This window comes from Pleurodeles waltl, chromosome 3_1 (assembly GCF_031143425.1).
Source record: "Pleurodeles waltl isolate 20211129_DDA chromosome 3_1, aPleWal1.hap1.20221129, whole genome shotgun sequence".
Lineage (NCBI taxonomy): Eukaryota > Metazoa > Chordata > Amphibia > Caudata > Salamandridae > Pleurodeles > Pleurodeles waltl.
Window position 1 is genome coordinate 709263220 of NC_090440.1, and position 12381 is coordinate 709275600.

Here is a 12381-nt window from a genome sequence, read left to right on the forward strand (position 1 = left end):
CCCCTCCTGTATTGTGGCTGGCCTGAGACGACTTTCTGCTGCTGTGTCGTAACACAAGGTGTGCTCTCCAAAGGCAGGTTGGCTGCCCCTGTTCTCTGCGGAAGTCTCAGGGACATCAGAAACCTCCTGTGATTAATTTATATCATCTACCGATACCATCCGGTAGAGCAGTGCCCTCTTCTGCGCCTACATCGTATGCTGGACTCCACCGGGCAGCAGAAAAGTATTGTGTCTGGAGACCAGAGTTACCTGGTGCGGAGCCCGCACTTGAGGTGAATGGCCCTTCATCATGGGGGCCACTGCACGCTGAAACGTCTTATGGTGTGAGTGGGATCACCTGTTGTGGAACCCCACGAAGCCCGATGTTGTTGAGTGAGTCACATTTCTCTTGAGTGCTCCGCACCTGCACGTGCATTGCGTGCTGTGCCCCATCCATAGGTTGGGACCCTCAGAGGTAGGGGTGTTATACATTGCCTTGTATGGTACCGCTGAACTTGCGTCGAAGTGTGTGACTGGGAAGTCTGATGTGACTAAAGTTATCACACAGCAGACGTTGTGCCTCATTCCAGGGAGGTATGGAAACAAAGTTCCTTGTGTGACCAGTGGGTTTAGACCAACTCAAGTCATTGAGTGCTAGACGCTGTGCCTCATTCCAGAGAGGTGTGGGATTTATGTTCTTTGTGTGAGCTTCCGGAGTGTCTGGTGCAGTTCAAGTCATCAAGCACTAGACCAGTGCCTCCTCCTGAGGAGGTTCCACACTGGGAATTGTCTTTGGAGTGATTGTAAGGTTACGCCGATTCAGGTCATTGGGGCCCTGACGTTGTGCCTCATTTTTGTGGAGGTACAGCATCGAGCACTTCTCACGTGGAAGTGTAATTGTCTGGTGTAACTCAAGTCTGTGTCCTCTGAGTAAACCTCCTACTGGTTGCCCAAACGTCTACTTGCTACTTGTTGTCAGATCGGCTGTTGTCTTTCCTTCCACTTTCCTATCTTGTCCTTGGGATCCTGCTTAGAGTCACTAGGGCCGAGAGCAGCATAATATTCAGGGGAGGCGTTTATGCAATCTATGGTTTAAGATGGGGCAGGATAGCCGAAGCTGGTTAGTAGGTGGAGGGCAGTTTGGCACCTGGGGTGCCTGCAAACACACTTCACTAGCCGGATATGAGGGCACCGCATTAGGTTGTCGGGAGTGCATGCATATGTGTGTGTATGCACGATATCCGTGGCACCGCCCGGCAGTGTGGAGTGGATGTGCGGTACTGAATGCAGGTGAATGAGAGGGCAGCACTGGGATGTTGATGGTCAGGTCGTCTGCCAGGGAAGTCCTGAGGTTAGCAATTTCGATTTACTAGTGCAGCCTATGACACAGCTATGCAGAAGTATACAACCCTTGTATTTACATATTGCTGCTAGCGTCGGGATCCAGGGTGCACCCTGAATTAAATGGTTACATCAAAGTTGGTAAACTATAGGGTGGGTCTTGTGCTGACAGCATGTGGCACCACGTGTGGGGAGGGAATATAACGTTTTCTTGCTCGTACATATTGTTGTTGGTGTTACTCGCAGTTGGGCTGAATACTGTGAATGCTATTGTTAAATGTGATTTATGCCCAGATTTCCATGATACTGACAATCTGTATGTTGAATACAATCTTTATATACCTACACATTGTGTGAAGTTTCATTTATGCCGCTCAGCGTGATTGTGGTGGGGAAGTGATGGGCCATTGCTTTACACATTGCCTGTTATAAGTGTGCCTGCTCTGTGTCAAGCTACCCAAGGGTGAGCGCAGGTTCGACAGTGAGTGTAATCACACACCCCTGACGGGAGTGGCGAGATTCTACCTGGCTGGGGCCTTGCCGCAGCCAACCAGAATGTACCACCTCCAACAATGTATACCTAAACATTGCCTTGTGGAAGAGCTTATGCTCAATACAGTTGGGCTGAATTGATTACAGTGATGAGCTAAGGATAAAGGGTATAGGCCTGATTGAATCATAGGGAAAAGTAATGTAAGATGCCATAGGTGTGATCCATTCATTATGAAATGTACAACTAAAAAAGAAGCCTTATATATTAATTGTGAAAAGGGTATATTAAACCATTGACCTTTAAGGAGGGCTTGTAATTCACCACTTTAAAACCTATGAAGTATAGAAAAATATTCTACTGCACGGACTCTAAGAGATTTTATTAGTAGGCGAGGGTTTCGGTGTAGGTTATCCTCTTTGATAACCCTTCAGAGTGGATGACATGCACAGTGGCAATTTTTGCCCGACCCTCTTAGGATGGCCTGACTGGTTACTTATCTGACAGGCTCTTATAATAAAAAAAAGACAATTCATAAACAATGCGTACATACATACATGCATACAGGCATGCACACAGACATAGATACATAGAAACATACATACATGAAAGTGTCTCGGCCCAGGTCTCTTCATCCATTATTCTATTTGAATTTCATTCACACATTGCTTCAGCCCATGACAACATAAGGCACATGGAAATGGGCCAGCCCACTATGGCCACTGGCTCTATTACACTTTGATTGGTGACATTTTGCCTGATCACACGCGACAACTCCTTGAAAGTGAGTGTGCTTTAGTGCCAGGCCTTGTGGACGATTCCCCAAGTTTAAATTTTTTTCAATTTTATAGCCCCATCTTGTTCTTTCCTTCTCCCTTTTTCATATATATATATATATATATTTATATATATATATATATATTTATTTATATATATATATATATATATATATATATATATATATATATATATATATATATATATTATGTTTGTTTGTAGAGCATCGTACGGGTTGCCAGATAGTGCTACACGGATGCTTACTTTCATTTCATCTACAGTAAACCACAACTTGCCCAGCCACTGCTTCTAAACTGGGTGACCATCTTGGATTGATGTTGTCTATAGTGTATAATTGTTTTACCATTCAAATACTGCAACCCCATTTTGGAGCACGTGACAGCCATCTTGGATAGGTTCAACAATGATAAGCAATGTGGTGTGCCGTACTGCCTTACTAGGTACATGATATCCAGGTATTTGTATGAGAGGAGACTGAGTCCGGAACTATCCTCACGCCACCTCTGAACAAACTCAGACCTGCCCTGACATTACACTGCCCTGCCCTAGCAGACCCTCAGCGCACCCCTGAATTACCCCTGCTACTTAACTATCTATGTCGTACCCTTGACCTTTCTCTGAAATATCCCAGCACTGTCCCCGAAATACTTCTGAAATACGCCTGCCCTCGCTCTGCCCCTGGCCTATCCCTCGCATGCTCCCGAGCCACGATTCCCATGTAGCTGCCAGCTGCCAACCAACCCCGCCCCTCAACTGCGCTAGCCCATCTCTGTATTACCTGCCCTGCCCCGCCACGGCCCTGCCCCCGAAACTCTCTCGCCCGGCATTTGAATGATCCATGTCCTGCCCTGGCCTACCTCTGAACAATGCGAACTCTGTCCCAAAGTTACTCTGCACTTGAGCTGCCCTGGTACTTACTACACATACCCTACCCCTTACCCACTTCGGCCCTGCACCGACCTACCGCTGCCATGTTCCTTAACCAACATCCCTTTCACTGAACTGCCCCGACCCTGAACAAACCCTGCCCCTGCACACCGCAGCACCCCAATACTAACCGTCCCTGCTCTCCCATGCCCAGCTACTGCCCAGCCATCATTACTGCCCTCGCCCAGTCACAGCCCCTGTTTTGTGGTTGAACTGTACCTACATCTCGCTTTCAGGCACTGCATACCAGTAAGGGGCGGCAGGGTGATGCTTGCCCGTGGGGTCCTGGTGACAGGCCCAGGAAGGTGCCTAGGACCGTGGCAAGCAATGGTCCCCTCTAGGTGCAGAAGGCTGCTTAGTTCAAGCAGGGAGCGTAACACCAGGACCAGAAGGGGTCCAGTGTGAGCCGGTGGCATAGTACCATGTGCGGCAGGGGGCACAGCTCAGGCTTAGCAGGGGTGCAGTACCAGATCTACCAAGGGACACAGCACGAAACTCACCGGGGGCACAGTTCTAGGTCAGGCAGAGGTTGTGGTGCCAGGCAGGGCATGGGTCACAATTCCAGATCCTGCCGGGACAGCACATCTGGTAACAGGCCTACAACACCTGGCCTGGTGAGGAAGGCAGTACCAACCTGAAATCCAGCAGTGATGGGGGAACACCAGGTTCCAGTAGGGTTACATTCCAAATAGGGGGGGGCTAGCGCCTAGGTCTACGGAAGGGCTTGTACCATGTCCAGAGGAAGGCGTGGTACTACTATGAGGTCCGTACAAGCAGAGGCCTCAGTGCTAGGCCCGTTAGAGAGTCTTGGAGAATGTGCAGCACACTGACCAGTAGTACTAGGAAGCCAGAACATGTAAAGGACCAGGTCATGGCCCAGCATGTTTTCTGGGACCAAGCCAAACACCGTCAACTCACACGTCCGGACCAAGCAAGGACCAGGTCTACCTCCCATCACCGTAAGGTCTACGGACCAGACTCGGCTCCCGAAACGCAGAGTCTGAGGCAACTCACCCTGCCTTGTGAGGACCAGCAAGAGCACCTTGAAACTCAAGGCAAGGGCCAGGCTCCTTGGGCTCCATTGTCAAGCCCTGGCAACCTGGGAATCAGTCCCAGCACCCTAAGTTCTGAGGACATGGTTAGCACCTTGCAGTCTGGGACCAGGCCAGCACCTTCAGCTCTGAGGACAAGAGCTAGCACCCACCAACATGAGACCAGGCCAGCACCCTCAGCTCTGATGACATGAGCTAACACCCACCAGCCTGAGACCAGGCCAGCACCCTCAGCTCTGATGACATGAGCTAACACCCTGCAGTCTAAGAGGGGCCAGCACCCTAAGCTTTGAGGTCATGATTAGCACCCTGCAGCCTGAAACCAGGCCAGCACCCTCAGCTCTGAGGGCACGAGCTAGTACCCTGTAGTTAGCACCCTCAGCTCTGAGGACATGGTTAGTACCCTTCAGTCTGAGAGGGGCCAGCACCCTCAGCTCTGAGGGCACGAGCTAGTACCCTGTAGTTAGCACCCTCAGCTCTGAGGACATGGTTAGTACCCTTCAGTCTGAGAGGGGCCAGCACCCTCAGCTCTGAGGTCATGGTTAGCAACCTGCAATCTGAAACCATGCCAGCACCCTCAGCTCTGAGGGCACGAGCTAGTAACCTGTAGTTAGCACCCTCAGCTCTTAGGACATGGTTAGTACCCTTCAGTCTGAGAGGGGCCAGCACCCTCAGCTCTGAAGACATTGTTAGCACCCTGCAGTCTGAGACCAGGCCAGCACCCTCAGCTCTGAGGGCACGAGCTAGTACCCTGTAGTTAGCACCCCCAGCTCTGAGGCCCAGGCTATGCACAATGCACTCTCAGAATCGTTCCCATGACCCCACGGGATGAGGACCAGGCTCGGCACTCTTGGCTCAGAGCTGAGGATAGGGGCAGCACCCCGGGACCTACGAACCACGCACAGCACCCAATGTTTCGAAGTCCAGGCCCAGCACTCAGGCCTCAGAGGAACAGGGGATGCCCTGAGGGCTAATAAGTAAGAGATTCCTGTGGAACTTCTAGCAGGCGGACCGTAGGCCAGCTGCTTCCTGTACTATCTTCTACCAGGTCAGCCCACACATCAGAAGGGGTCTGTAAACCAGGGTAGTTGCGAAGTCAGTAATAGTCTGCATTAAGGTGTATTGGGCCAAAGGTATTGTTAGAAGTGCCCTGCGGAGACCTATATCAAGCTAGCTCTAATGGCAGGTTCCTCCTGTAGTAACTTCTTCCAGGCTGCTCTGTGCCCAGACTGCCTCCGGTACCTCCACTCTAAGCGCTGAAGAAGTTTAGAGTTGAAAGCATGTCTTGAAAAGTGGCACACACTGAGCATGTGCAGTAGGTTTAGCTGTGTCTTCATGTTTGCCTTGTGATGGTTAAATCACGATGGTTGGATGCCGTTCGCTTACACCCTCCGAGTATGCACATCGCAGAATTTTCTTAGCTCAAATAAAACAAAATAAACTATTTCCAACATCTGCTTGTCACACATAGCAGGGTCCCCTGGGCTTGAGGGTCGCACGGTATCGCTTGCACCTTTATAGCTGCGCACCTGGGAGATCAGTGGCACCAGAGGGTGAATGAGCCCACTATGGGTTCAGGGGTGATGGTATCATGCATCAGGGAATAACTGACCACTTCTTTACGGCAAAGGACTATTTAATTTCTCCCCGGCATATTTGTGGCTACGGAACTCTCTGGGGCTTTCAATATTGCAGTTACCAACGATTGTGATGATTATTCCATATATTACTAGTAAGAGTCGGTCAATGATCCAGGACACAAGAGTCGTAGGGGTCAACTTGACGTACAGCTTTGCCTAACACGTTCAGTTCCCATGGTTACCATTCGCTCTCCATTGTTTGGTCTCTCTTTTCTTCCACCTGCTCTTTCACCCACTAATAAAATATTAGGGGTGGGTGATAAACTCTGCTCCACTGGCAGAGTTTGTGTAGTTTTTGCCACTCCGTGTTATAAATGTAATATGGAGTCCAGGCCAAATTCTGCTGACCGCTGCATGGCAGAGTTTTTTCTCGAATGCAATTCGTCAACAGTAAGTTGATGAGCAAGAATTGGCATACTCTAGTGCACTTTTCCAGCGCTATGAGGGCACCTGGCGAGATTTTCCCAATGCGGGCAGGCATGGGCGGTTGCGACCGTTTGTGTTAGAAACGCTGCCACTCGAGTAGAAAATATACTTAAGGGGTTGTAAAACCTACTCGAGCAGCAGCGCCCTGTAGTGTGCTGTGTTGTTCCTTTGCGCTGATTTCTCTGTGCAGAACAAGCTACTGGTGCTAAAAATCAATGCGAAGTACCAATTTCCACCCGCTCGCGGAACACTGTGGAATTCCGCGGAATGAAACTCCATGAGTTCTGCCAAGCCCTATAAAATATCCATACCTCTCTCACTGCCTGTACTTGCGCCTGGACATCCATTCGGCCCCTGCTAGCACTATACTACAGATACTTTAGATAGATGCCTAGTGACACACAATCACATACGCCCCCACACTCTGATCGTATTTCTTACCGATTTCGGCTTCTTGGTAGGGGTCAGGTTGTCATAGAAGGCTTTGGCTTCCGACCATTCCGCTGGCCCCAAGGGCCGTGTCCCCCCAGGCTGGGTTTCCTCAGATTTGGGCCCGCCAGGCTGTGGCCCACTAGGCTGGGGCCCTCCAGGCTGTGGCCCACCAGTCTGCACAGTCCCTTTAGCATCACAGTTTTTGGAGTCTCTCATTCCTGCATTAATCATTTTCCTTAAACTCTCGAGGCCCACTCAGTGCATGGGTGGAGTGGAGGGGGTAATTCGGTTTCACAGCAGGAGGCGCTTGCACTGGGAACAGGTTCAGTGGTACAGAAGTGGGTGCACTGGGAGCAGGCTCAGCGGTGGGTGCTTTGGGAGCAGGTTCACTGGTAGGTGCAGTGGAAGTAGGTTGACTGGTGAGTGCAGTGGGAGCAAGTTCACTAGTATAGAGGCGGTTGTACTGGGAGCAGGTTCAGTGTTGCAGAGGCAGTTGCACTGGGAGCAGGTTCACTGGTACTGGTACTGCATGTGTTGATGTTGTGGGTGCAGGTTCATCACTATGGGGGAAGGTTTCTTTAGGAGCCGGTAAGGTGGCGATAAGGACAGATTGACCGATACCGTGGTTGTTGGCGCAGAACGGACCGGTTCACTGCTGCAGTGGAAGAGTAACAGATGCTTCACTTAGTGAGTAAGAAAAGGCTCACATGAGTAAAGCGCTAGTGCAGTAGCAGCAGGTTCACTGATGCTCGGACCGGTGGATTTACAGCTGGTTCGCTGGTGCAGTGAGGTAGGGGCACTTTTGCTCTTTCAGTGGCAGCGGATGCACCGGAGCACCGACTGGTGCAGGGGCAGCAGGTTTGCTGAGGCTGCTGGATTTGGAGCAGGTTCACTGCTGCAGTGGGAGCAGATTCACTGGTGCAGTTAGAACAGGTTTATTTGTAAAGAGGCGCCACTGCAGGAGGTCCAGCTTCACTGGCACACCGACTGACGCGAATGGAGCCGGTTCACCGGTACCGTATGAGTTAGCATTGCGGATGCAGGTTTGCTGCTGCAGTGCCGGTTCACTGGTACATGTGCACTGGCAGAATCATGGTTGGTTCACGAGCAGGTGTCCCTGATGCCGTGGGGGGAGGTGCACTGGTGCAGCAGAAGCTGGCCTGGGTTTAGGCGCTGTGTAGTAGATGTTCTAGGTGCGCTGGATATTGTAGGCGCTGTACGGTGCAGTGGCAGTTGTAGTGGATGATGCACGCGCCCTGTAAACAGACACACTCAGCCTCACTCTTGGTGCATTAGGCGTCGGAGCGTGTGCGCTCTAGGTGCAGCGGATGTTGCAGCAGTTATCGCCCACACTGTATATGGACAGAGGGGCTGACGGTGGTATCACTTTATATGGAGCCTCGGGCCCTGGGCTCATGGTTACTGGATCTGCAAGGACTGGTGGGGGTGGAGGGGTAGGGAGCGCAGAGAGCTTAACTCTTTCCACGCTAAGATCGGGAGTGGAATCCAATCTGCTGCAGGAGGCGGAGGGTTGTGCGGGGGAGGGACATGGCTTCTGGTCTCTGGGAGATGTCAGAGATGTCTGTCTCTGCCTCCCAAGGTCATGTGCTGCCGTCAGTTTGTGCCACTATCCTGAGGTTATTTTTTGCCTAGAACCGGTGGAAAGAGAACGGGGCCGTTCTACGCGAAATACGGCGTTCCCAGCGACTCCATTTAACGGTGGGGCGAAATAGCGCGGGGGGGCGTTGTCAGAGGAGGAGACTGGTTTTAACCCCGTGGCCCACCCCTGGGAATAGCTGCTAGGGACTCGGAAGTGGCCGGGGCTGGAGCTGTTGGTGGGAGGGGGTCTGCAGGATGGCGGGGGTTCGGGTGGGCGTCTTGGAGCTGTGCCACAGACGCTGATAGCTGTACAGAGGACGCTGAGAGTCAGGGGCCATCACGGGAGACTTTTCTTGTGTGGGTGGGGGGTGCTGGATTCTTTCAACACCAAAAGCATACGAGATGGCAACAGCTGAACATCGGGGGAACATAGAGGTAGTCATGGGAAACACGATAAAGGAACTGGGGAAGGAGGTCACCACGAAACAAATATGGGGGCCATGAAACACTAGGGTGGGACTATCAACGCGCATAGAGTAAATCCATTCCCTAAACATAAAGCAAATACATTAACATAAACATCAACAAAATCCCTTAAGACTCATCAATTTTCATGTACCATGACCCATTTGGTCATGCATAACCACACCATTTAGTACAAGTTAGAAAGCATGTTTACCTATATTAACAATGCTAAAATCACTTAAGTCAATCTCAAAATCAACTGATTAACTTCCACAAATAACACTGGTTGACCAAATCTTCTAAAGAATCTCAATTTAATGAGTGCATTGAATATCAAACACTCTAGAATCACAGTACAAGTCAGCAACAAGAATAATTGTGCATTAGATATAGCATACATTTAGTTCAGCAAATGAACAAATGCAAATTATTTTAGTTATAAGTTGTCAGCATCTCCAGTGTCTCCCTATCTATCCTTCAGATTAGAATAGCATGTTTGGGCTTCATGCAAAACAGTTTTAGTCAAAATTAATTTGGAAAACATCTAACTATGGCTCTATCAGATAGCGGCTGGAACATAGAACAGTTAATGGTACCCACAACCAAGACAATAGCATTTTGTTATACCTCTCCTCAGTATAGATCGGCAAGCTGCGATTCTCTTCGTCAGTGGGACATCCGTCTGTTCTTCTTCAGCAAAGGGGATGGTTCAGAAACATGCGTCTACGCAATCTGGCCCATAAAGCAATCTCTAAGGGCAGCATCAAATTATTTAGCCATCAACCTTCAAAGTTAAAATGAAGAATAAAGTAATCAGGAACTGCTCAGGTCCAAAATCAGAACAGAATGAGCGCGAGTGACAACATGCAAAGAAGTGACTCTTCTCCTCTGTGTAGTCGCGTTAGGTCAAAATCATCTAAAGAACTTCCCACATCAACATTGGTCAGAAAATCGTACATTTACAGTTAATCCAATTAGAGCTTATGTTCAAATCTATGATATAACTCAACTATCTTTCACATTTTAATGATTGTCTCTTCTTCTCCCGTTCCCATCCTCCTACTCGTTAGGTAACTTTCTTGTTTCCATCCATACTCTCGTCAGTGCATCCATTGTTAGTTCCAGTGAACATCGCTGTCTCACGCATCAAGTCTACAAAGTAACAAATACTAATACAGAGCACTCTAGCAAGCAGTTCTCATGAGAAAGTTAGACTTCTGCTACATGTTTCGTCAACTTCAGCAAGAACAATACATCTTTATTTTCTAAACAAGAATTCACAATTTTATTCAGAGATTGGAGTTTAATATGAGACTGTGCAAAATTTAGGACCAGATCTCACTAGCTTATGGCCTACAATTAATAAGCAAGTACATAGTATCAAATCATTAATATAACATACTACTGCAAAAAATTATACGTGTACGCTTCTGAATGGCTCTTCTTCTCCGGTTCCCATCCTCCTACTCGTCAGGTAACTTTTTTGTATCCATCCATACTCTCGTCAGTGCATCCATTGTTAGTTCCAGTGAACATCGCTGTCTCACGCATCGAGTCTACAAAGTAACAAATACTAATACAGAGCACTCTAGCAAGCAGTTCTCATGAGAAAGTTAGACTTCTGCTACATGTTTCGTCAACTTCAGCAAGAACAATACATCTTTATTTACTAAACAAGAATTCACAATTTTATTCAGAGATTGGAGTTTAATATGAGACTGTGCAAAACTTAGGACCAGATCTCACTATCTTATGGCCTACAATTAATAAGCAAGTACATAGTATCAAATCATTAATATAACATACTACTGCAAAAAATTATACGTGTACGCTTCTGAATGAACATTAGTATGTATTTAATAAAACAGTACGTACTTTATGGCGGTCACTCAAGGGGGTACGTTTTCCAAGTCACACATTATTTCCTACGTTAATTACATTCTATGCAAATTCATAACTCGAAGTACATAAAATTCATTTTCAGGAAGTTCAGAATTCACAGTCCCTCTCCTGATGACTATATATTTCATCAAACTTCACATTACCCCAAAATTTTGTTCACCTAAATTTTGATTTCTTTTAAATTTTGTTATTCCTTTTAGCCCTTCTCGAATTTTCCCTATATTATCTTTCCATTTCAATTTCTTCCCTTCTATGATCATTTTTCAATTTTCTCATTTTAAACTCATGATACAATTTATAAATTCCCCAGGTTCCAAATATACAAATCACAATAACCAATATTACTTGTATTATTTTCGAAATTATTCCTTCCACCTAGGTTGCCAAGCCAGTTCCCCACAGAAGGAAAGCCTTTGCCAACTTTTTCCCAAACTCCAGGTTCTTTCAGCTCCTTTAAGTCAGTGCTTTAATTAGTTAGATTGTTAATTAAGCTTCTAATTTCTTTGCTATTATTAGATATAAAGGTACAACACTGTGGCGAGTTCAGCATTTTACAGACTCCGCCCTCCTTTGCTAAAAGGATGTCTAGCGCAAGTCGGTTTGAGGAGTAATAGATCTTACCGCATCCATTTCTGTATCCATTAGGATCATGGCTGAAAATTGTGTCTGCATGTTATCCACAATAGTAGACAACTTTCGAATTTTTACTGAATTCAGAATAGCTCCTACTGAAGGAATCATTGCTCCAAAAATATCTCCCACTATGCCAGAAGAAAATTCTCGCTTTTGTCTGACATGATGTAACTCAGACAGTTTAGGTACTTTATTCAGGTTCTCAAGTTGAAAAATCTCTGGTGAAACTATCCTCAAATAACGTGTGCCATACCATCCTCTTCAAAGACGCATTTTGTCCACAGATGTAATATATTTCTGGAATTGCTGGGACTTGTCCATTTAACATAAATGCCCACTTACTCTGAAACAAAAACACATGCCTACATTCACTTGTTCCCACAAACAACGTATCAGTTCTAGACTTTGGCCTATATACACAAAGCTTCCCTATGTGTAGTTTATTTAAAGCTAATTTCCCTTGTGTCTTTATGTCGCTAAATGCAGGATCATTTCTAAATGTTCTCTTCTCTAAGCCCTTTTCTAATTTTTCCTTTAATGCTTTTCTCCTATCATCTGTCTGATCTAAAAAGCCCTTTTCTAAAGGTGTAAACACGTCAGCCAATAACAAAGTAAAAAAGTGAACACTACATTGCCCCTGAGTCAGACCACCCTCTCTATGACCCACCAATCAGGACCCATCAGTCCTACAAAGTCT

The 12381-nt window shown here is 47.5% G+C and overlaps 1 protein-coding gene across 1 annotated transcript in view; it reads right to left on the minus strand.

The window, feature by feature from the left end:
• Positions 1-8654, minus strand: part of NT5C1A (5'-nucleotidase, cytosolic IA) — a 164597-nt gene extending 155943 nt beyond the window's left edge. Inside the window, exon 1 of the mRNA XM_069223419.1 lies at positions 7095-8654. Coding sequence (XP_069079520.1) covers positions 7095-7316 — 222 coding nt within the window. The 5' untranslated portion in view covers positions 7317-8654. The remainder of the gene's footprint in view (positions 1-7094) is intronic.
• Between the last annotated feature and the right edge of the window lie 3727 nt (positions 8655-12381).